Here is a 22,710-nt window from a genome sequence, read left to right as displayed (position 1 = left end):
ATTTGTTCCGTCAAGGTCAAGTGATAAGGAGAGAATAAGAGCAAACCTGAGTATCCCTCAGGTAGATATACTCAGAACCATTCTATGAATCTGTGATTCTGTGATACACAAGAATATCGTGGCTGCTGCTCCAGAAGGGCATCTGTCTCCAAGAGGGGCTCTGAAACGTCTGCTTGACCATGTGGACATCTCAGAAGCTTTATTACATCTCAGGTGGCACCAGCCATCTCTGTGAGCATCCAAAACAAGCCTTGGAACATCTATTGGGTATAGTGAAACTGCTTCTAAAAGCAGCCTTGAATCCAGCAGTCTGAGATCTGCCTTCACCCTGTCCTGCCTCATAGGACCTAAAATAGGTCAGTGAATCACCTCCTAAAGTTGCATATTTGTCCCCATGGGTTACGCAGGGAGCTTCAAGTGAGCAGCACAGCAGCTGACACCTGAAGCTGCAACTCTCCATCGGCGAGGCGAAGCCACCTCAAACACCTCTTCATTAGTGAGATGTCTTTAATATTTTGCAGAATAGATGTGTTTGTTAGCTGAGAGTCCTCTAATGGCAAAAGAGCACAAGAGTTTCAGAGAGGAATTGGTCTTCTTGGTATCTTCTCATGCTTTTACAGTCCTTCTTCCATGCACTGTATACCATCACCCAGCTTCAGATGAACTATGTTTTCACTTACATTTTGCCCCACCACATCTGCCCTCCATCCCTCTGGATTTTTACATGAAATTTCACTGCTGATTTTCATGCCTGCCACTTTTTATTGTTTTGTTTTTCAAGATGATAAAAAGCAGAGTTAGTCCAGACGTTCTCTGCAGATATCAAAGAACAAATCCAAGTCTTGCTTTGGACGTGCTGAATTTGGTTGACCCCCACATGAAGGCTGAAATGATAGGTATTTCATCCCAGGATTGCCTGGCTGCAGAGTGCACTGAGACTTGACTGCATGTACCTTCATCCCTATGCTGTTCCTGCCTAGGAAATACACTGCAAAACATTTGCTTGAAGAAAGAAGCTTAGTGTGTGTCTGTGTGTAAACTGTGTGTAAAATGTTTTTGAAACATCCAGTTTTGAGCAAGGAAGGCAACCCAGAGAAAGCAGTGGCTCCATTGCCACCAGCAGCTGCAGTTTCTATGACTTTGTAGTGGGTATCTTTAAGGTGAGAGTGTTAGGAATTACCAACCAGAAAATGTGCCTTTATAATTCACAGTGCCCCTTTTTGTGCTAAAAATTCTTTTACTATTTCCTAGGTTTATTTTGAAGATTATTGTGGGTTTAGTTCAGTCAACTTTAAACAGGAAAAGTCTTATCCCTATCTTCTGCGTTAGCCTTGTGCCTAGAACCTAGAGAAATACAAATCATTTTCATACCACTGCATATCAGACAAAACATAACATTTCCCCTCCTTTAAGCCAAGCTAGTATTACCCCTCACATCATTACTCCATTGCTGTTATCAGCACTAATTCCTACCCTCTTAATCTCTGCTATCCTGAAAAAGAAGACTGGTTATCTTCTGAAGAAGGGGAAAGACTAAAGAATTGGCTGTAGTCCTCCAAAGACAGAGGCTCTGCATCCAGTTCACAAGACTTTTGGTGTATCGAAGTGTTTTGTACTGCACCTTTCCTTGCAAAGTACAGCAAAGTAATAATTAGCAGTTTCTTTACAACCAGCACTATTTTTTCTGACTTTTTTTTGCCTATATTTTTTCTGATTGTGGACTTGATCAAAGAATATTATCATCAAGTCATTATTTCTCTCTATGATCTAAATTAAGCAACAGAAAATGGCTCTAAATATACCAGGCTTACTATCTTTGAGTATGTTTTTTATATTAACTTTAGCTATTGGAATTTGGGCTTCTTGGAAAAGTAAAAAGGATCAGCAGAATAGAAACCCAACTGAAATGGCCATAGTTGGAGGCAGGAATATAAATGTTTTCATTGGATTGTTTACTGCAACAGGTAAGTTTTCTTAAAAGACTTTCAAAAAATCTTCTTAAAAGACGTGCATTAAATAGATCTGGGGGACTTTGCTTTCAAAGCAAGTGAACTTCTTTAATGTCAGGGCAGATTTTACCTAAGTGTGGCTTTAAAGGAGTATGGTTTCATGAATCATTTTGGGATGGATTCTTCTAAACCTCTTCACACTGAGCAGAACTTAATGTTTATGTAGATTCTTTTAAATTAAAGAGATTAATTTAAGAGTTTAGTTAAAAGTTAAAGAGTTTAATTTAAGAACAACTGAAGAATATGATGTTTTTCATTAAGGAGGGCTGTGGTCTTAATCTTAACCAGTTTTTGTTATCCTGCGTGACAGAATAATTTTACTCTTGGAACAATCCAGCTCTGTGTGGAATAAATTGCTGCACTGGGCTATCTTCTAAAGCGAAAATGCTTCCCCACTAAGTGCTGCCCTCCGCTTCCCTTTTCTCTCCTTACTGCCTGGCATCACCTGAAATTAGCTTCTCTGGCCCTTGTTTGTGGAGGTTTCCCTGAGTGGTATTTGCATGGCTGAAGCACTTCAGCCGTGTTACAGGTGTGGATTCTGGCTGCAAAGTCTGCTTGCATCTTTTTTCCTAATGTCTATTCTCTTAGACTGTGTAAGTGATGCTCATGAAGGCTGGTCTTTCAGTCATGACAGAAAAACAGAGGCAGTTCTGCTGGCTCCAGCAGAAATCTTCCACTGGGAAAAATTAAATTAGTATATTCAGATTGCCTCTAAAAGTTGAAACACTGAGCTTTTCCATGCACTCATTGATATTCAGTCTTGAACCTGGGAAACTATTTAGACTGAGATTTTAATTCTGTTACCTGTACCCAGCAGCACATCTTACTTTGGGAGAGAACATTGTAAAGAAAATAGAAGTGTGATTAAATATTTGTATGCTAAAAAGGTTTATAAACTCTCTTCTACAACACTAATTGAGAATATGTATTGTGATTCTTACTTTTCCATCTTCTGTGTTTACAGCCACCTGGGTTGGAGGAGCCTACATCAATGGCACAGCTGAAATTGTCTACCTGCCTTCAAAAGGACTATTGTGGGTCCAGGCACCCGTGGGATTTGCCTTGTCCCTTGTTATTGGTAAATAATTCACATGATCTGGACACATAAGCTTTAAAAAAATAATCATATGGGTATATTAAGATGTGTCACACAGTACAGAGTACATTTTAAATGTGATTTTGTTTCTTCAGTGTCCAATAGATCCAGAATAAACATTTATAATGCGGTCCTCTAAACTGAAACATAAGAAATTAGGGTAGCTTGGAGCTAGTGTAGAGTATTGCCTGCTTGGAGTAATTTATAGGACAAAAATCTTATCTATCTGAGGACTTTAGAAGCATGTGGCTATGTGCTTATTGCTTTTTCATCATAGTCTCTTATACATATTCACTACTGAGAGTGTTGGTATAGTTTTAATTTTTTCTTCAAAATTTCTGTGTAATTAAATAATACTGTCTTGATCTTTCCACTAAAATGCATTCTTTTACGTAGTCTCATCTCAGGATGAGCAGCTCATCCCACTTTACATCTGGTCATTATTCGGTTGAAACTAAGCTAGGTTTGCAGTGTGCTATACCTAAGTCGCCATATCTAACTCCAAGAATTAATGGACTCACGCTGAGGTTCAGCTGTCTTGCCAAAACCACAGTTTCTTCCACTGAGTTATACCATAACTCTCTAGGGACATGGGATGATTAAAGCAAGAACTGTGCAGACCTTGCACAGGAATTTCTAAAAGAACAATAACCATTATTCTCAAGTCAGAGAAAAGAGTCCAACTGACGTGAATGTGAATCAGGCTTGGAAATAAACTGCCAGCATTTCTTATGTGAGTAATTCTTACTAATGAAATTGAGGAGTGCAGGTCTGATCCTGCAATCTTTACTCAGGTCAGTAGTGCCCAGACAAGCAGTCCTGTTGGCTTCAGGGTTAGGCACAATACGTATTCTTTGGTTTTAATGAGACAGCTGTGCATCTGAAGTCTAATATTTAGATGAAGGAGGGTGGGACACAGCTCAACACGCAGATTAAAACAATATTGTTCTGGGAAGAGACAATGAAGCCACCAAAATGAAAATATAACCAGAAAAGGAACGTATATCAACAGGTTGTGCCACATGATTAAGGACAAAAGTTTGGTTCTTTTTTAACCAAACAGGAGTCTTCAGTGCCTCATTCTGTCTACTGACATGTTCCACAGGAAGCATTTCAGAAAACATTGTGTCTCAGGTTGGTAGGTCATTGAAGATGGAGAGGAGACTATATGTGGGTGTCCTTTAAGCCAAATTCCTGTTACAGTCACACAGCTATCTTACACCATTTGGGGTGCCCTAGTGGGTCTTATCTGGCCTCCAATAGCCACTCTGGAAATAGGTATGTCTGCCAAAAGGGGAGACTCTTATCTGACAGCTGTAAGCAGGTGTCCTTTAGAACCTAGGACCCCTCAGACGGATGAAACCCCACATTTAGACAAGTAAATTGAGGTCCTCATGTCTGGTTGGCTGCAACATTCTTTAGGATCCATTATATACAAATACCACATTCACTATACAGGTCTGATAGCCAAATACTACAGTATATGCAAAATTCTACCCAAATGACATCACTTTTGACAGGTGGTTTCTTCTTTGTAAATCCAATGAGATCCAAGCATTACCTGACAGTGATGGATCCCCTTCAGGAAACCTACGGGAACGTGATGGGAAGTTTACTCTTCATTCCACCACTGCTAGGAGAAGTGCTCTGGTTTGCAGCTATCCTGGCATCCCTGGGTAAACACCTACTGTTATATTTGTTAGAGGCATGTGGCACAACTATAAGAGTGTAACACACATTCAGGAATTGTGTTGGACTAAACTGTGGAAAGTTGTGCTTCATGTCTCCTTTTGTGAGAGGAGCACAAGTGTTTCTCATTTGGGGAAAATATGATATTATAATAGAGAGGCCTGGTAATATAAGTTAGTACCTTCCTCTTGCCTGTGGGAGAACAGATGCAAAAGGGTGAAGTGCCTTGGCAAAGGCCATTCAGCAAGGTAGCAGAAGAGCAGAAAGGGAACACGAGCTCTCCTGAGTCCCCACTCTGCCCACTGTCTGTAGACCATTCACTTCTCATTCGTTGTGGTGTGCTGGCATCAAGGGGACAACATATTCTTATTTATTCTGTATTCTGCGCATATGAAATCTGTCTTAAAATGTCTGACTGCTGTCCTTGTCTGCAGGAGCAACAATGAGGGTCATCTTGAGCATCAGCGGCCCTTTGGCTATCGTCGTCTCAGCATGCACTGTCATACTTTACACTCTACTGGGAGGCCTCTACTCGGTTGCATACACAGATGTCATCCAGCTGGTTTTCATTACCATCAGCCTGGCAAGTCCTGTGCATTTCTTAGTAACCATATTCCTAACTAAGGCAAAGAAAACCTGCTCTTCTTTTCAGTATGTCTCAGGCCAAAATAAACTCCAATACTGGCCCTTGCCCTACAGTTCCTCTTCAGGAGAATGGGTCTTCTGAAACATCTTAAAGTCCTTATGAATTTCAGACAGTGCTCACACAAGCTGCTGGCCTTGCTGGGCAGACATGGCTGCTCACAAGTAAGTTCTGCAGAACCTGTGTAAAACTATCTTGGCTGGAAAGGAGAAGGGTCTGTGTACTGAAGGCACCAATTGATCTGAATTATAGACTCGTGTTCTAGATAATGCCATGAACCAGAAACATGTAGATTTAGAGTAAGGAAGGGGGAGAAAGGAAAACTCTTAGTCTGGGTTTAATCTTATGTAACTTTCTGTTCTACATCTACCTCAATTTCAATATCTAAATACACTGTCCAAGAAGGGGGAAATTGTCAACTATTTCCATTTCTATCCTAGTGGGTCTGTATCCCCTTTGCCCTGATGAACTCTGCAACAGAAAGTATTTATTACACTGCAACTCATCAGTCTTACCAAGACCCTTGGATTGGGAAGATAGAAAAACAGTACCTTGGAAGGTGGCTGGATGACTTCTTCTACCTGGTATGGAGCATTTCTTGGAAAAGTGGTTGGGAGAAGGGATTATGTTGGGACTTGTGGTTCTTCCAGCCAGGAGCCCTACATTGCGCACTTGGCAGGATGATGTGCGAAACCTTTGCTCTTCCACTCTGCAGCACACTGAACGGACTGTGAGATCCAGGGCTCAGGGAAGGGAAGGAAAGAAGCAGTAGGGACAATCCTTTACCCACGGGAAGGAAGGTACTTCTTGAGTAAGAGCATCCAGGCAGCTAGTTCCACTCCTGGCACCTAAATGAGGCTTTCTGAGAGGTTGGTCTTGCAGCCTCAATAGTGTGCTTTTAACATAATTATGTAAAATCCCCTCTGTTTGAAACAAAAAAAAAGACCTAAAATGACATGACTGCAGGTCATCAGCAGGCACGGTGCCACTGGCTCCGCTGCACAACTCACATTTTGAGCTACCAGTATAGCCAAGACTATAGGAGGTTGTTATACTCTTGCTAGACTGGTAACAGGGTCACACAGGAGCTTGAGCTTGTTTGGTGAAGACAGCATCTTCAGATTTTCTCTGATGAAATTTGCCTGGTAAGAAAGTGAAAATGTTGATTTTATTTTTAATCTTAGATTATATTCTAGCTGAGTGGGGGTGGGTTTGTCACAAAAACTTCTCTTTTCCTTTCTCTGAGCCTGTTTCGCTATGTCAAGCAACCTGTTCTTTAGCTTTCTCAGTCTGCCAAAACATTAACGTGTTTTGATCAAAATTTCACATCCAGCACAATGGAAACAAAGGAAAAGGACACCCTCAGCCATCAGAAATATCATCCTTGGTAATTAAAGCTGGGCAACATTAATGTGTTTGAAATGAGAGTTTTATAACAGTAAAGACTATCATCCATCTGAATGGAAGGATGATGCCCTACAGCAACCAGCAGCCTGGTGGGTATCACTGGTAACATCTGAATGTTTCAGGTGCTTGGGAGCATCCCATGGCAAACTTACTTCCAAAGAGTGCTCTCCACTGCCTCGCCAGGACAGGCAAAGCTCATCTCCTACCTCTCTGGACTTGGGTGCTTTTCAATGGCCATCCCCTCTGTGCTCATTGGTGCAGTTGCAGCATCAACAGGTAAACTAATTGTTTATCTCTGAATAATGAACATGTTTTTGTCAAAGATGATTAAAACAGGATCCAAAGAAGTCCTGATTTAGACTTCAAATTGACTAGTCTTGTGTACTTTAAAGTGTAGCCCTGGCCACCGAGCTAGATGGTCTGCACCAGAAATGTGGAGCCCTCTGAGGTTCAGTGAACAACTACTTAGAGACATTTAAAAAGCTTCAAGACCTGTTTAATGCTATTTCATTACAATGAAATGGCTTTTCACGGACCTTGAGTTGAGGAAAGATGAAAGCAGACCCTCTAAATCCCTAAATAATCCTGTTTTCCAAGAAATCTTATGCTTGCTTCTGTTAATGCCTTCTGCTTGTAAGATCCAGCATTAGTACTGCAGACTGTTAATAAGGTGCTGAAGAAAACCTGTTTGAAGGAATCAAGTTCAGTCCTGTGAACGCACAGCCCTCACCCAGGGAATCGGTCCTGTGTTAGCTGGAAGCAAGTGTTAAAGAGCAGCCAAGTCACCAAATACATAAATAAATCAGTTGAACTCATTAACTCACTGTCACTAATGGCATCAGAGCAAAACGCCCTTCTCCTCATGAACAGGGTCTAGCAGGTTGACCTTTAACTGTCCCACTTCTGGAAACACACAAAGCACAGCTATTTGTATAGATGCTAGTGGGGAAAAGGAAAGTCTTTGATCTCATGAGAGCTGCAGCTTGCTAAGGGGAATCACAGGAGAGCATAAGAAAATCCAAAAAACTGATCCAACTCCTAAAAATACCAAATGGGACTTAGTCCTTAGCCCTGCAGTGACTGGTCCCTGTGGAAAGGCAGCAGAAATGTCCATGAAGGAATTATTGTGTTTTCCTTGTTCTGTTTTAAAGACTGGAACCAGACAAGCTACGGACTTCCGAGTCCACTTGAGAGAGGGGAATCGGCAATGGTACTGCCACTTGTTTTGCACTATCTCTGCCCAGCATACATCTCCATTGTGGGTTTGGGAGCCATCGCTGCTGCTGCAATGTCTTCTGCAGATTCTGCTCTTCTCTCTGCCGGCTCCATGTTTGCTCACAATATCTACAGGAAAATCCTGAGAAAAAAGGTACTTGGTCACAGCATTCAGTAGTTTTGGTGTCAGGAGTGGTGCCTTGTTACAAGACTATTACAAATCCAGTCTGTGTGGTCTGCAGTTTGAGATGTCTCTCCTTCAGCTGCTGAAACGAGTTGAGCACTTCAAACATAGGTCAGAGGTGTTCATATGCATGGTAGGGATGCAAATACCCTTACTGATGAGATTTTCTCTTTCTAAAATGACTGGTATAAAGTTTGGACTGGGATATTCATGAGACTTCATTGAAATTATAAAGGGCAGCTCCATCTGCAGGGGTGCCTGCCTTGGGCAAGCACTGTCTGAAAGTAGCAATGGCTTGGTTGAGAAGCAGCCCAGAGCAGTGCTGGTTACCCCACCAGTAAACGTCATGTCTGTTATGTTACAATCTCTGTTTTACAGGCTACCGAGATGGAGGTCTTATGGGCCATGAGAACTTCCATGCTGACGTTTGGGGCTGGTGCTGCAGGTCTGGCTTTTTACTCCAGCTCTGTCTACGACCTCTGGTTCCTCAGCGGGGAGCTGGTGTATGTCCTGCTCTTCCCCCAGCTCTGCTGCGCCCTTTTCATTCCCAGGACCAACTCCTATGGCTCTGCTGCCGGCTTCTTGGTTGGACTCCTCCTGAGGCTGCTGGCAGGGGAGCCTGCCCTGAGCATCCCCCCCATCATCTGCTACCCAGCCTGCTCCCTGGTGAATGGGACCTACAGCCAGCTCTTCCCCTTTAGAACATTCACCATGCTTCTCACCCTGGGGACAATCGTTGCTGTTTCGTACCTGGCTACAGTCTTGTTTCAGAGGAACCTCCTTCCCCACAGGTGGGATGTTTGCAATATCATGGGGGGAACCAGCACCCTCATCCCCCTGCAGCAGATGGAGAAACAGATGGATTCATCGATGGTTGCACTAGAAGAGAATCAGGCTTAAATGTGAGGCCTCATTTGAAAGAACACAGCGCATTCAGCAATTAGACTATGGCACAAACAGCATTGCTTTTCCCTTTGCTTTTCCAGCAATGAATTATTTAAAGTCCTCATAGAGTGATAAAGATGCACTCTGCGCAAGGAGAATGTGTGAGCTTGGAGTCTGCAGTGATTAAAGGTGTGTGCTGATGGAGTATGGTGGTGTGGTGGTGGCCACGGGGCACCTTGGGCCCCAGCAGTGTTCACTTTGGGGTGCCCCTTGCACCCCACCCGAAAGCAGGACTATAAATCACTCTCAAACATTTATGGCATTCTCAAGTCACATACTTTTCTCACCACAAAGGAGACAAATTCATGTTTAATAGATTGGGTATTCTTGATTAAAAAACAGTTGAGCAAACCTGTTGCCATTACAACAGCTGGGGTTTTAGCATAATCATCCCTGGGGAGTGCATGGGATCTATAAAAACACAGATTACTGAGTGCAGTGCAACCACCACAGCAGTCCAGCAGTAATATCAGTTCTGCACCATTCCTTGTATGCTTTACAAAGCTTTCCTTGATACCACAAAAGCTTTTGCATACACCTCTCCCCAGCCGTGGTCTCAGGTCACAGAGCCAGTCTGCTGCCACGTGGCTGAGGGAAGGACATCGCCTCTCATATGACCTGGTAGGGCAAAAGTAGATGAGCAAGATGAAACAACAGCCCTTAATTACTGGATAAGAAAGTTTTACATAGCCACTTATGTTTACTGTATTTATAATATTTATAAAAACTCAACCAGCTGCAAAAATGGAGGTGCCAGAAAGACTCCTTAGAATGAGCCTTCTCTAAAACACCTGGTTAAATCACTTGTGTGAGGTGTTACCCAGGCGCAGCTGTGGGATGGTGTGGGATACATACACAAACTGGGGTGTGAGAACTCAGAGGACTGCGGTGACAGAAAGGTGCTGGAAACCGATCCTGAACCTGCCTGCAGGTACACTAAATCCTGAGGGCAAGATCCCAAAAGGTTCAACCCACCAGGTGTGTACAGAAAAGCCCCTGAAACCTTGTCTGCTTAAATTCTCAATGGGTCAGAAGCAACCCAGATAACTAGTGAGTCTGGCCTCTAGCCTGAAGTCTGATGGACCAAGACCATCCCACAGCGGGATGGGTCATTAAGATGGGAGCCAAAATAAAGATTCGGAAGGAAGATGCAGTGATGGCTTATGGATGGCTGTTGTTTTAAACACTGGCTCACCAGGGGTCAGTTGCAAGCTACCCAAACAGCCGGAACCATGCTCTGGGCAGTCCCTCGCCACAGAACCTTTACAAAGTGCTTGTGGGAGCTGCTGTGCGTAGAAATAGCCAGCACTGTTGGAGGATAATTACTGACGTACCCGAAATACCCCACAGCAGAGAAACCTGAGAGTGAAAACAATCTGCTGCTTGGTAAACTGCTTCCAGCACGTGCTGAACACCCCGCTGTGCATGCACAAGGTAAGAAACTCCGCTGGTGCCACCATGTTTGGCCACAGCAAGCTCAGCGAGGAGCCACACGTCACTCTGAGCTGTACCAAGGCAGCCCTAAGCTCTAGATATGGCTTTGATGACGCTGCTACTCAAAGGGACCATCCATCTTCCTTAAAACACCCATCATCAGCAAGGTGGAGATTCTGCTCCTCACCAGAAAAATATCACACAACTTTATGCTTTGCCCTAGTGTTAGTAACCACTTGGGCACACTTAACTTCCCTGTTGATATGCTTTGTTAAGCCAAGACCAGAAATTCTTTCCTGTATCTCTAGAGACTGTCATGAAATATTAATTATAACATGTGTCTAGAAAAGGGAAAAAAGTGTTTTTAAAATTAAAAGCATTACCATTAACCATGGCCCTGGGCAGTCACCCCCTCAAGTCTTTCACACCCCAGTGATTTGAGTGGGAGCATGTGAGGTCGTGCTTAGCTAAGGGAGACACCAAAGCTATCATTACCATAGCACCAGAAGCATACGCCCCTGCAAGATTTAGGGGTGACCTAGTTTGGGGAACTGTACAGCCCTCTGTGAGGACCAGACCAAAGCTGACATGCTGCACTTGCACAGGAGCACAGACCTGCTGCACAGCCCAGATGAGAGTGAAACTCCAATGTCCTCATGTCAAGGTCACCAACCCACTCATTGAGCATCCCTCTCATTGACCATCCCACCCAGCAGATCTGAAAGGCAAATGACAACATCTGGAGATACCTTTTCTCTACACCACCATGCCCAACTTATCCCTGGAGAGTCCAGAAGTTTGACATTAAAGCCTTTCCATGCTCACACACTTGGCCTGGTGGGCAATAGATCCGCAGCTCCCTACGACAGTGCTCGGCTGAAGAGCGGCACCACCACCATCATGTCACCACCCAGCACCAGCACAGAAAACTCCCTGCGACTTCAAATAGGAAAGTCTTAGTGTTCCAAGGGGTATCTGGCATACTCAGCAGAGACACTTGCCTTTACAAAGCTTCTCTGGATTTCATACCACTAACACACGCTCTGCTTTGTGTGGAGAGATGAAAATGGCAAAGACACAATTACTGTAACTCTCCCAAATGTTTGCCATTTTCCATCCTTATATGACTCTCTCCTCAGAACATCCCCCAGCAAGCTTAAAAAGAAAACATTCATCAAGGTCAGACAAAGTTTTGAAAGCAAATAGCTGCAAGTAAAATAAATATAAAAGCAATTCTAGCCTGTACTTAATGACAAAATGCCTAGTTGTTCCAGTCCAGCACACCCGAAGTCCTTGAGGTGTTGCCAGCATGGGGGATAATGACCCAGCTCCCATGAAATCATTCCTCTCACAGGTTACTGCCTCCAGTTCAGTATTCCCTTCTTTTCCTTGCCCCCTCTTTATAAAGAATTCGCTCACTGAAGGGCCCCAGTTTACCTCTCCATTTGTGGATTTACCTTCTTTGCCCTTCAGATGTGTCTGTGCCAATGACTGTACAGTCCCAGTTTTCATGAACTTTTTCTCAGCCTAGGCAGCTGCTACCTGTTTCTGGCATTTTTGAGGTTAATAATACCCTATCTGTCATGTCTAATTAAAAGTAAAAAGAAAAGGCCTGCAATTTGGGAAGCAAATGGTTTGCAGTGAGTTCTCAGCATCTTTGGATGCCTGGTTTATGCACATGAGAAAAAATAGGAGCATAACAATTTTGAGGGGAAATCTGTATTTCTTCCTCTTTTCATTTATGCTCGTTTTTAGGATTTCCTAAGGGTGTCCTCATTGAAATAATACCTGAAGGCCAGCAAGAAAGGAAAGAAACACTTGCAGGTTTGCCAGACATTTCTAGCACTGGCAGGAAATATTTCCACATGAGCTATGATCTGTGTGGGGCCAGGATGACCCTTTCATTGTTTCCATTCAAATACCATGCTCTCTGGCTTTACCCCTCATGCTCCACACCAATCTTCCCTTCCAGTTCTCAGACTTCTCTACAACCTCTGCTGGAGAATACAGCAGCCCAGCTAGCAGAGCTTTTTCATCTTCTGATAACTTCTCCTGCTCTAGACCACCATTGACCTTTGTGCTCCTGTATCAAGGGAATAACTGAATGGCATTAATCTCTCACAGCAGGACATTTGTAAATCCAGGGAAAAAGTCATCTTGCTTTGCTGATCCTTAAAACTTTGAGGCAATCCCTTCTCTCCAGGGAAGGCTGGGATGCACGGCTTTCTCTGCACCACAGTTTGGGGCCAGGATCATCTTTGTGACTGGAATTTGGGCTGACCATAATAATAAAAAGAAGGAGAATAATGTGAACTGGAGTAATGTTTCCATTATCAGACACAAAAGCATGAACATCACAAATGATGTATAGCTAAAGTTTTCGTTAAGTCAGCTGGGAAACATCTGCCTTCACTATTAAACAGCCTCAAGAACAGACAGTATTTTGTTTCAGTTCTTTGGCCAAATGGTTGTTTTGTGGGTTCTGATTGTTTTGGTTTTGTGTTTGTTTGTTTGATTGATTGATTGTTTGTTTGTTTAATCTTTTGCCAGGTCTCTTTATGTTATGTACAATCTGCCTGGGAAGAGATGTCCATTTTCCTCCTCCCTACCTCAGTTTCCCTCCACCAGCTCTCTTACCTGACCCTGGCGGTACTGCTGCACAAGTTAGACTTTGCAAATCTACCTTAGGCAACAACTCTGACGCACTCATGCTTCACTTACCCAGTACCCAAAGAGGGACAGCATTTTAGTTGACTCCAGGAAGGATTTTGAGATCTTTGGAAGAATGTTCTGTTTTACATAACACTTTTATTGCATGAGTTGAGAAAACTCATGCAACAGTAGCAAACACCAGCATCTGGACAGCACTCTACTGTCGCCTGGGCTGGCAGCATCCACTGAGATACCCTGAAGCTTCCATTGTCCTGGTTTTCCTCAACATTTTTAGACTCCATATCCCGTGGAGCATCTGAGATGTATCAGACAGAAATCTGATTAAGAAACAAGAACAATACAAAATCAATGCATGTACATTAGGTGGATTAACAACTGGCTTACTGACAGGTCCTGAAATGTAATTACAAGTAGGAAATTATCATCCAACATCTGAATCTCTAATGAGGCTGATTTTGGACATCATGCTATTGAACTGCACTTATCAGTGACTGGGTAGGCAATGAGGAGCAGTCCGCATCGTGTGCTCAGCTCGTCAAATGAGATGCACTTCAGTGCAGCCTAATGGGCAATCTAACACACAGATCTTTATAGACAGATCAGGTGAATCACAGTCTAAAAACAACTGTTGGCTGTGCTGTCCTGAAAGGAAGCCCAGAGTGATGTTATGCACTATAGTGTTGAAATTCAGATGAGATGAATCATGCTCTGCGCATGTTCCTGCTGTTTTGATATGTCTCCTTTCTGTCTCAGGCTGGGCTTTGAAAATACCCAGAAGTCTTAAGTTAAAGTTCAAACTAGACAAACTCAGGCTACAGAACAGGCTCAGCATTTTTAATGTAAGGTCCATTAAATGTTAGAACAATTTGCCAAGGGTTGAGGTGGATTCTTCATCACTGAAAATGCTACAGTGAAACTGGGAGCTTTTCTGGCAGTTCTGTTTTAGGCAGATCATTCAGGGGAGCCCAGTTGTATGTGATGTCCAGCCCAGAGTTCAGACAGACAAACCCCAGTGATGTCTTCTGTTCCTTACTTCTCCCAACCCTGCTAGAGACGGGCAATCAGGTTCCATCCAGTCAACCACTACCACCTCTAGCTTAATGCTGCCAAATGCTCATAGCCCTGCTTGTTACCCTTGAGTTCTAACAATGAAGAAGTCAAGACTATAGTGTGACTTGGATTTCCAAATCTAAACTGTGTCCTACATCAGCAGACTCTGTGTACTGGACTCCACGTTGTCTATGTGAAGACAAAGGAAAAGATGTGATTGTTAAAGAAGAGGGAAGCAGAATACAACAATTAAGCACATTAACAACTCTGGAATTCTTGGCGTGCAACTGCGATCTCTGACACTTGCACTGTATTGCAGCAGGGGCATGATGGGGTTTTCTTTAATACCAACATGGATTTCTTTTCTCCCAGAGTTCAGCTGTGCTCCTAATTCTGGAATAACAGACCTTGCGTAATTACAGGATTGGAGAGAAATTTCACACTGTGGGAGTAAAGCAAACCGACCAACTTCCCACTTTTCCACTATTGTTACAACTTTGGTGAACAGGTCAGTGCTGTGCTGCACATCATGTAACACACGTCTGGCCACGGCTTTTCAGTCTCTCGTGCTCTACCAGTGACGAGGGGCACGGGAAGCTGGGGGGAAGCAGAGACAGGACACCTGACCCAAAGTACCCAAAAGGGTATTCCATACCTCAGCACATCATTCCCAGTATAGAAACTGGGGGGAGTTACCCAGAAGGGACCAATTGCTGCTCAGGTTGGGCTGGGTATCCATCAGCGGGTGGTGAGCATCAATGTGCATCAATGCTGTTTATTTTTCCCTCTCTTTGATATTTCCCTTTTCATTATTAGTAGTATGTTATGCCTTGTTTAAATTACAAAACTGTTCTTAACCGGTGGGTTTTACCACCTTTGTCCTCCCCATCCCACTGGCAGGGGGAAGGGCTGTGAGTGAGCAGCTACATGCTATTTAGTTGCCAGCTGGGGTTAAACCACAACGTTGTCAATTTTTATTTGTACTGTATCACTCTAAATATCCCTCTGGTAGGAATGTCAAGCAAGGAGCTTGTCACTGGATAAAACTGGAGGGTCTCCTGTTCCTCAAGTTTTGAGAAAGTACTAAAATGCTAAGACAATTTAAGATTCCTTTTGCTTACACATTGCAAGGCCTGGCATGTCCTGTGAGATGTGCCTTATGGGGCAGCATCGAGTCCACATGATCACCATTCTTCACAAGCTATTTTAGGGACAAATGTCACTGAACTCCCCATCCAGACACCCAAATTGCAGAGAGGTTTTAAATACTCACTCTCTAGCACCACCTAAGTGCAGCCCCGAGTAACACAAACCAGCGCTTCCCTTTCAGAGCACCTCTCTCCCCGGGCCCTGAATGGGGTCTCCCTGTTTCACCAGAAGTGTCCTCACCAGGAGATAACCCTGTCACCAAGCACCATCGCCTGCCACTTGTCAGTCAGATACACACCTCCCAAAGTGGTCTTTGGCCCTGACAAGGAACTCAGAAGCCTGTCCCAGGTCATCATGCACTGGGTGCCTCTGTTAAGGTTGTTGGGAGGTCTTCTGCTGGCAGTGATGGTGCTGCAGGACCTCCTCCACCGGCCACTTACCCACACTACACTCCTGCAAACTGCAGGCAAAACCAAATGAGGTTTCCTTCTCTGATATGTTTGGAATGGTTGCTAAGTCCTCTACACACATAGACTAAGGTGGGAAGTGGGGCCAAGGCTGTGATTGATGTGACATCCGTGTTGCTCCAGGTGGAAACCACCCATGTGCTAGGGTCTGAGCTGTGAGTGCCCTGAATTACCTGTAGTTGTTTCCATGGGAGACACTATAATTAGTCCAGCATTGCTCAATCACAGTTATTATTTGAAAGGCAACATGCCTGACATGCTTCAGCAGTCATTCCACAGGGCTGGATGGGCTTGACTTGCTTTCCTTTGCTGCTGTGTATTCCCAGCTGCCCCACGGGCACTGTGTCCAGACATGGGAGCAACACGGGCAGTGATGCTGCCTGCAGTGAGGAGACCCAGCCTGGCTCTGGGGAGAGACCCTGCGGGCAGCCCCTGCTCAGCCCTTCTGCAAACCCAGATCAAGCCTAAATCAGTAGTAGAAAAAGAGGGTTCTGAATTCAGCATCTCAGTTAGACCATGTGGGGACATGACTGTGCTGATGGGGCAGCCCAGAGTAAATTATTTGTACCAAATTTACACCAGATGAGATGGAGAGATGCGCAGGTGATCCACATAAAAAGAGCCGTTGAGACTAAAGTGTAGATATTTAAATGGTCCGTTTCAACTAGACCAGCTTAATCATGCTTAATTATTGCTTTGCTTAATTATTACCTATGCTTAATTCTATTTAAGTTCTCACCCAATCTGTACATATCACTACTCCTGCATCTTAGGACAGTGACTGCGTTGGAGAAGGGAGACAGGCTGAAACATCTGGAGCAAGCCAACATTTGAGATGGCAAAAGCTTGTGCTATTCTGGCAATGGAGAGGATAGAACTGAAACTCACAGGGAAAAAAGGGAAGACACAAGGGTCCCTTTGCCCCTTTCTGAGATTGTTTTTATTCTGCACACAGTGGAGAACAGATGTGCCATTTGCTTTGCCGAATTCTGCAAGTGAAAATATTCACACTGCTATGATCAACAGACAAAAGTACCATGGATCAGCAAAGTAGGATTCGTGTACCTTGGAAAACAGTCCTTACTTGTGATAAAAGCTCCTTTTATATTTTCTTTGCATGGTGTAACACTAACCAAGCCCTTTTCTAGACAAGAACTTTGGACATTGATGTGAGGTGAAGGGTTATAAATCTTCTGGTGTCCTGGCAAAACTGGAACATAAATATTTTTATTTAATCAGAAGTGCATTATTATTTTGCTATTATTTTTGCCACAACGTGTAGTCCACGGGCAACCAAAGGAGACTTCAGGGCCATGGGATGGTTGGTAAAGGGATCTGAAGCACAGGTTATTTTTTCCTCTCTTTCCAGTTGCAGGCAGCAACACTAGAAGAAACTGACAGACCCAGTCTATTAACAGGTGGCTCCATGTTTGGTGTTACCACCACAATTTTGGGGGTTTTGGTCTACACAGTCCCGCAGTGGTCTGTGTTGAGACCAGTAAGTACTGATTAGTGTCTTCTTCAGTGACATAGACAGTGGGATCAAGTGCACCCTCAGCAAGTCTGCAGACAGTACCAAGCTGAATGGTGCAGTTGACATGCCGAAGGGAAGGGATGCCATCCAGAGGGACATGGACAAGCTAAAGAAGTGGGTCTGGGTAATGCCCAATATCAATACAGGCTGGGGGATAAAAGGCTGGAGAAAAGCCCTGACAGGAAGGCCCTGGGGTGGATGAAAAGCTGGACATGAGCCATCAGTGGGCATTCACAGCCCAGAAAGCCAACTGTACCCTGGGCTGCAACAAAAGAAGAATGACCAGAAGGTCAAAGGACGTGATCCTGCCCCTCTACTCTGCTCTCATTAGACCCCACCTGCAGTCCTGTGATCAGCTCTGAGACCCCCAACATGAGAGGGACATGGAGCTGTTGGAGCAAGTCCAGAAAAGGGCCACAAAGATGATCAGGGTCTGGAGCATCACTGCTGTGAGGGAAGGCTGAGAGAGCTGGGCTTGTTCAGCCTGAAGAAGAGAACACTCCAGGGAGACCACAGAGCAGCTTCCAGTGCCTAAAGGGGCTGACAAGAAATCTCGAGAGGGGCTTTTGACAAGGGCATGTTGGGATAGGACAAGGGAGAATGGTCTTAAATGGAAAGGGAGATTTAAATTAGATATGAGGAATAAACTTCTTACAGGGAGGGTGATGAAACACTGGCACAGCCACCTCAGGTTGCCCAGAGAGGTGATGGATGTGCCATCCCTGGAGACATTCAAGGTCAGGCTGGACAGGGCTCTGAGCACCCTGGTCTAGTTGAACACGTCCCTGCTCATTGCAGGGTGGTTGGACTAGATGACATTTGAAGGTCCCTTCCAACCCAAACCATTCTATGATTCTATTACTTGGTCTTTGTTTTCTGAAATTAAAGCCAACTTTGTGCTGTGGGGTTAATATTTCAGGTTAAAAGAAACAGGTATCCAGTTGTTCTTCTCCATCCCACCTCCCCAGAAGCATACACACTTGACCTGGGTCTCCCATTTCTTAGGTGGAGCTTCTACCCTTGAGCTGTTGAATACAAAGACAAGAGGAGAAAGACAGTACACCCTGTTATGGGCTTGTGGATGCTAGCCTGGGAAAAGAATCCTCATAACGTTCAGCAAACAGGATTCAAATTCTTGAGCAGCTTTAGGTGTATCAAAACAAGTTCTTGATAAAAGATTTGCCTTCTGGGTGATGCCTGGGATTCTTTAAGTCTCTTTGATTTATAGAGCTGGGCAATAAAATCAGAGAAACAAGCCTTCGAGTAACACATCTACAGCTTTCTGGGATGCCTCTGGAGACATGCACCAACTGTGCCAGAGTGGATTTCCCAACCCAGCAGCTGTAGTACTTTGAGGCATGGGTGCTGCCATTGCCTTCCTTTGGTCTCTGGAAGGTCCTGATGGTACGGTCATACCAGAAAGCCTGTGTAGACAACTCCTACAAGATTTACTTCCAATTTTGCAGGATTTAAGTATGTTTTCATGGCTGTCACACCTGCCCTGACTGGTGCCACAGCTGCTTCTCTGGGTCAAGCTGCTTTTCTTGCCATTGCTTATGGTGCAAGAAGTGCAGCAAGAATTGCAGACAGTGTTGATAATCAATGCCCCAATGTCTTAGGCATCATTTGCAGGCAGGTGCACTGAGCTTGGTGAACTGGACGAAGAAGGAGGAAGGAAGACAGAGGGACACAAATGCTAGTCAAGAGCTCAACGAATTGCAGTGGTCATATAATGTGTCCTGCTACTATAGTGCAAGCCTGCAGCCACTGTCCCTGTGCTGGCTGTGCTCTTGTCACACCGTCTGAAAGGGACAAAGGCCACCTCAGAGATTCAAGAAAGAGACGAATTTCTTGCTTTGTTTTGCCATAAGCTTCCTAGAAAAAAGCAACTTTGTGCTTTGCTTCCCATTGGAGGAAAACAGGGGTGTTGCGCTCTCTGGAAATACCAAAGGAGGAGGTAACACCCTGGAAGAGTTCTAATGCCACATAGCAAAAGTCTGTCTCATTTCTGACAAGGAGTGGGGACAGCCACGGCATTCACCCACAAGGCAGGTGTGCTTTCAGTACCTGCCATTTGATAAAAGATGTTCCCAAATGTCTGCTTTCTACTGAGCGTCTCTGCATCCTCTGATATACATTTCTGCATCATCACTTCATCCTAACCCCAAACCCACAGACCAGAACCACAAGGAGACTCAGGCAGTCTGGATAGCTTAGAAAGTGGAGGAATGCTGACAGACCAGGACTGGCCATGGTCTCTCCTCTTACAGCTATTGATTGATCTGGAATAAGAGAAGGGATTTTTGCTCTGTGCCTCTGACAAAAAGAAATAAAGGGCAAAAACCCTGCACTGACAAAGCGCAGGTTTGGCCAGGTTCTACTTCAGATGCTGCAAGTGGTGGAAGGAATGTTTTTACACACTGAGGCCTTCCAGTGCATGGTCTTTTCGTTTCCAGAAGACCAGCATAAAGTAAACCTGGACCACCGACCCCATGTGAAAGAGTAAGGGCTAGCAGGATGTTACTTATGTTCTTCTATCCCTGTGCCCTGTGCACATTTCTGTTGCCATTCAGAAGCCTGCAGCTCTCTCCTGCTCCCTGCCAGCTGTTTGCCAGCTCACTGCATCAACCAGAAGCATCTCAAGGTTGAGGTGAGCAGCCTCCACAGCCCTCTGACCCTGCAGATGCAAGTACCTCCAGTCTGTTAATGTTCCTTTGCTGAATATTCTCCCGTGGTTTCTCATAGGATGGAGTTACCTTCAAAGGTCTATTGCAGGTCTGGAATCTCTGTGAATTTTTAACTCTGGTGGTTTTCATCTCTTCTTCAGCAAAAGACAAGGTCAAGCATCTTGTTGAGTCCAAAAAGACATCAAAGGAAAAGGGCAAGGGGAAAAAAAAGCAAACCCACTGTGCAAAGTGTTTCAGGATACACATGCAGCATATTAGAGAGCAAAAGGAGCTTTCTGGCTCCTATCTGGCTGTTGTTGCAATTGTTAATGTGGTTTTGTTCCATTATTAATGACACCAGAAAGAGAAATCAGACCTTCCAGACAAACTTGAGAGACTCTCAGATAGCAAAGAGAAGGGAGGGAAAGAAAACAACTTAAAACAATAGAAAAAAGCAAAGGGAAGGGGAAGGGAAACTTAATATATTGAGCAGGCAGTAATAAAAACCTGCAGATGTCTATAGCAGTGTAGGGATGGTGAACTGAATCTCTTACAAAGCTTATAAATCACTCCCAGAGTCTGCTACTTTAAGGGTACTTTGTAATTAAGCAAGGAAAAAATGATTTCTTACAGCCTGCACTATATTGCTTGACAAATTCATGTTTCCTAGAACTGCTGTTTGACAAGCAGAGAAAAATAAACCAGGAAGCAGCAGTAATGGATGAAATGTCTGTAACCCTGAGCAGTGTTATCGTTAGCTTCATCTGAATGTGGTTGGACAGGATTCAATAAAAAGCTTTGTTAGGAAAACACATCATGAATATGCCAAGGTAAGGAATCTCAGGGTTAACACTCCAGTCTGGCTTTCCTGTTCAGTTACCCTAAGTTAGCTTCCAAATCACTATCCCTGCAGAAGAGCCCTTTTGCTCCCACTCAGCAGAAACAGCTCCATTGCTGAAGCCTTGCACCCAGTGCCACAGCTCAGGACCCACCACCAGCAGCATCCTCTTCAAACCCCATCCCAACAGCAGGAGGCATCTGCAGAAGCTCATCCCCCATTGCATGCGGGGTGCTGGGAGGCAGGCAGGAGCTGGATACACAGAGGGGCCAAGCATCATGGTTAGATTTGGTTAGACTGGCTGCTAATCAACAGTACAGCTATCATCAGCACTGTGTGAAGTCAAGTGATTTGCTCTGCAGCCACGTGTTGATGGGGCTGCACCCCATGGTCCTCAACACCAGCCCCGATGGTGATGCTCACTACAGCCACGCTCCTCCACAGGCTGATAGCACAGAGCCTGCCCCCAAAATCCCCCCCGCTGCTCCACTGTCTGCCAAGGGGCTCCCACCCTGCCCAAAGCACTCACCCAGTGCTGCCCATTTCATACCCCAGCACGTTTCTGCTCCAGAGAAACCTCCTTCCTTGCAGAGGGATGTTTGCAGCACAGCAGGAGGAAGCTTTGTTTGCAATGAGCCGTCAGGGAGAGAGGAATCAGCTCCTCTCAGATAAACAGGGTTTGTAAAAATCTGATTAAATGCTTTCCCAATACAGGGCATTTTGTCATATGTGTCACTGCATTTCTTGAGATGCAGTTTGTCCATAAAATAAAGCAATCCTCTAGACATTTTACAATTTTCCCTTTAAAGATAAGGAATCTGAAAGTTCTTTGCTGTTAATTATTGATGCTGAAAACAAACATTCACTTCTTATTCCAGGACCTACGCTGCAAGGCCAAAACAGCTAATATTTGGGAATAGCTCCAGACTTGGATTTCAATTCCATGACTAACATCTGTCTTTCCAATAGAGCAGATTAACTCAGTGCAACCAGTGTCATATATCTGAAATCACTCGAAGCTCAATTCATTTCATAAGAGCATGTACCCCATGTGCCAAAACAGGTCCCTGGACCAAGAGCTCAAAAATAATCTAAATAAAGGTTGAAAGAAATTTAAAAGGGAAATAACATAAAGTCACGTCACCATAGCACCTTTAATGCTTTGAGGAATAAAATTGCCATGAAGTGATGCGATCAGGAAGAAACTTTCCCAGTGGGGATCTCTCCTAAGGGAAGGGCCCCACTGCTTTTTCCTGTAATCTCATATTCTTCAGGGGTACCCAGGCACCCGATGCAGCAGAGGGTATTTGGCAAGCACAGGATCAGCTTGGATAGGTGGGGTAAAGGGGAAGCACTTCATAGGCAGCCTCTGCAGATGAAGTGTAGCCATGTTTTCAGTCACCCCCAGCACCATGGCAGGGCAGTATGTCCTCACCAACCTCTCTCCCACTCTTTCTTCCTGTGACTCCCATTGCTGAGGCTTCAAGAGATGCACCATAAGTCAGAGAAGCTGGAGATTTTATTGCACCCTGTACAAAAGATGGGCCCTGGAGTCCAAGTAGATTCCACCCTCTCTTGCCAAGGCCTGACCCAAGTCCTGGAAGTCTCCTCCGAGGCGAGAAAGCAGGAAACCCTAATGTTAAGCAGAGGCTTTGACCTGGCTGCACACGACGGTGTCACACTTGTAAAGCCCCAGTGCTGAACCCCAAGC

At 44.5% G+C, this 22,710-nt stretch overlaps 1 protein-coding gene across 1 annotated transcript; it reads left to right on the top strand.

Annotated features, from left to right (window-relative positions):
• The first annotated feature begins 1,786 nt into the window (after nt 1-1,786).
• On the top strand, nt 1,787-9,143 carry LOC104406807 (high affinity choline transporter 1-like). Its single transcript, XM_010015902.1, has 8 exons — nt 1,787-1,964; nt 2,974-3,087; nt 4,626-4,781; nt 5,229-5,377; nt 5,878-6,021; nt 6,967-7,120; nt 7,996-8,213; nt 8,622-9,143. Exons 1-8 carry the CDS (start codon nt 1,787-1,789, stop codon nt 9,141-9,143), a joined length of 1,635 nt encoding a protein of 544 aa, XP_010014204.1.
• Nucleotides 9,144-22,710: the final 13,567 nt, after the last annotated feature.

Source organism: Nestor notabilis, unplaced genomic scaffold (genome assembly GCF_000696875.1).
Source record: "Nestor notabilis isolate BGI_N333 unplaced genomic scaffold, ASM69687v1 scaffold8776, whole genome shotgun sequence".
In the NCBI taxonomy this organism is placed as follows: domain Eukaryota; kingdom Metazoa; phylum Chordata; class Aves; order Psittaciformes; family Psittacidae; genus Nestor; species Nestor notabilis.
The sequence above is the reverse complement of the archived record's forward strand: the minus strand, read 5'-3'. Positions and strand labels throughout refer to the sequence as shown.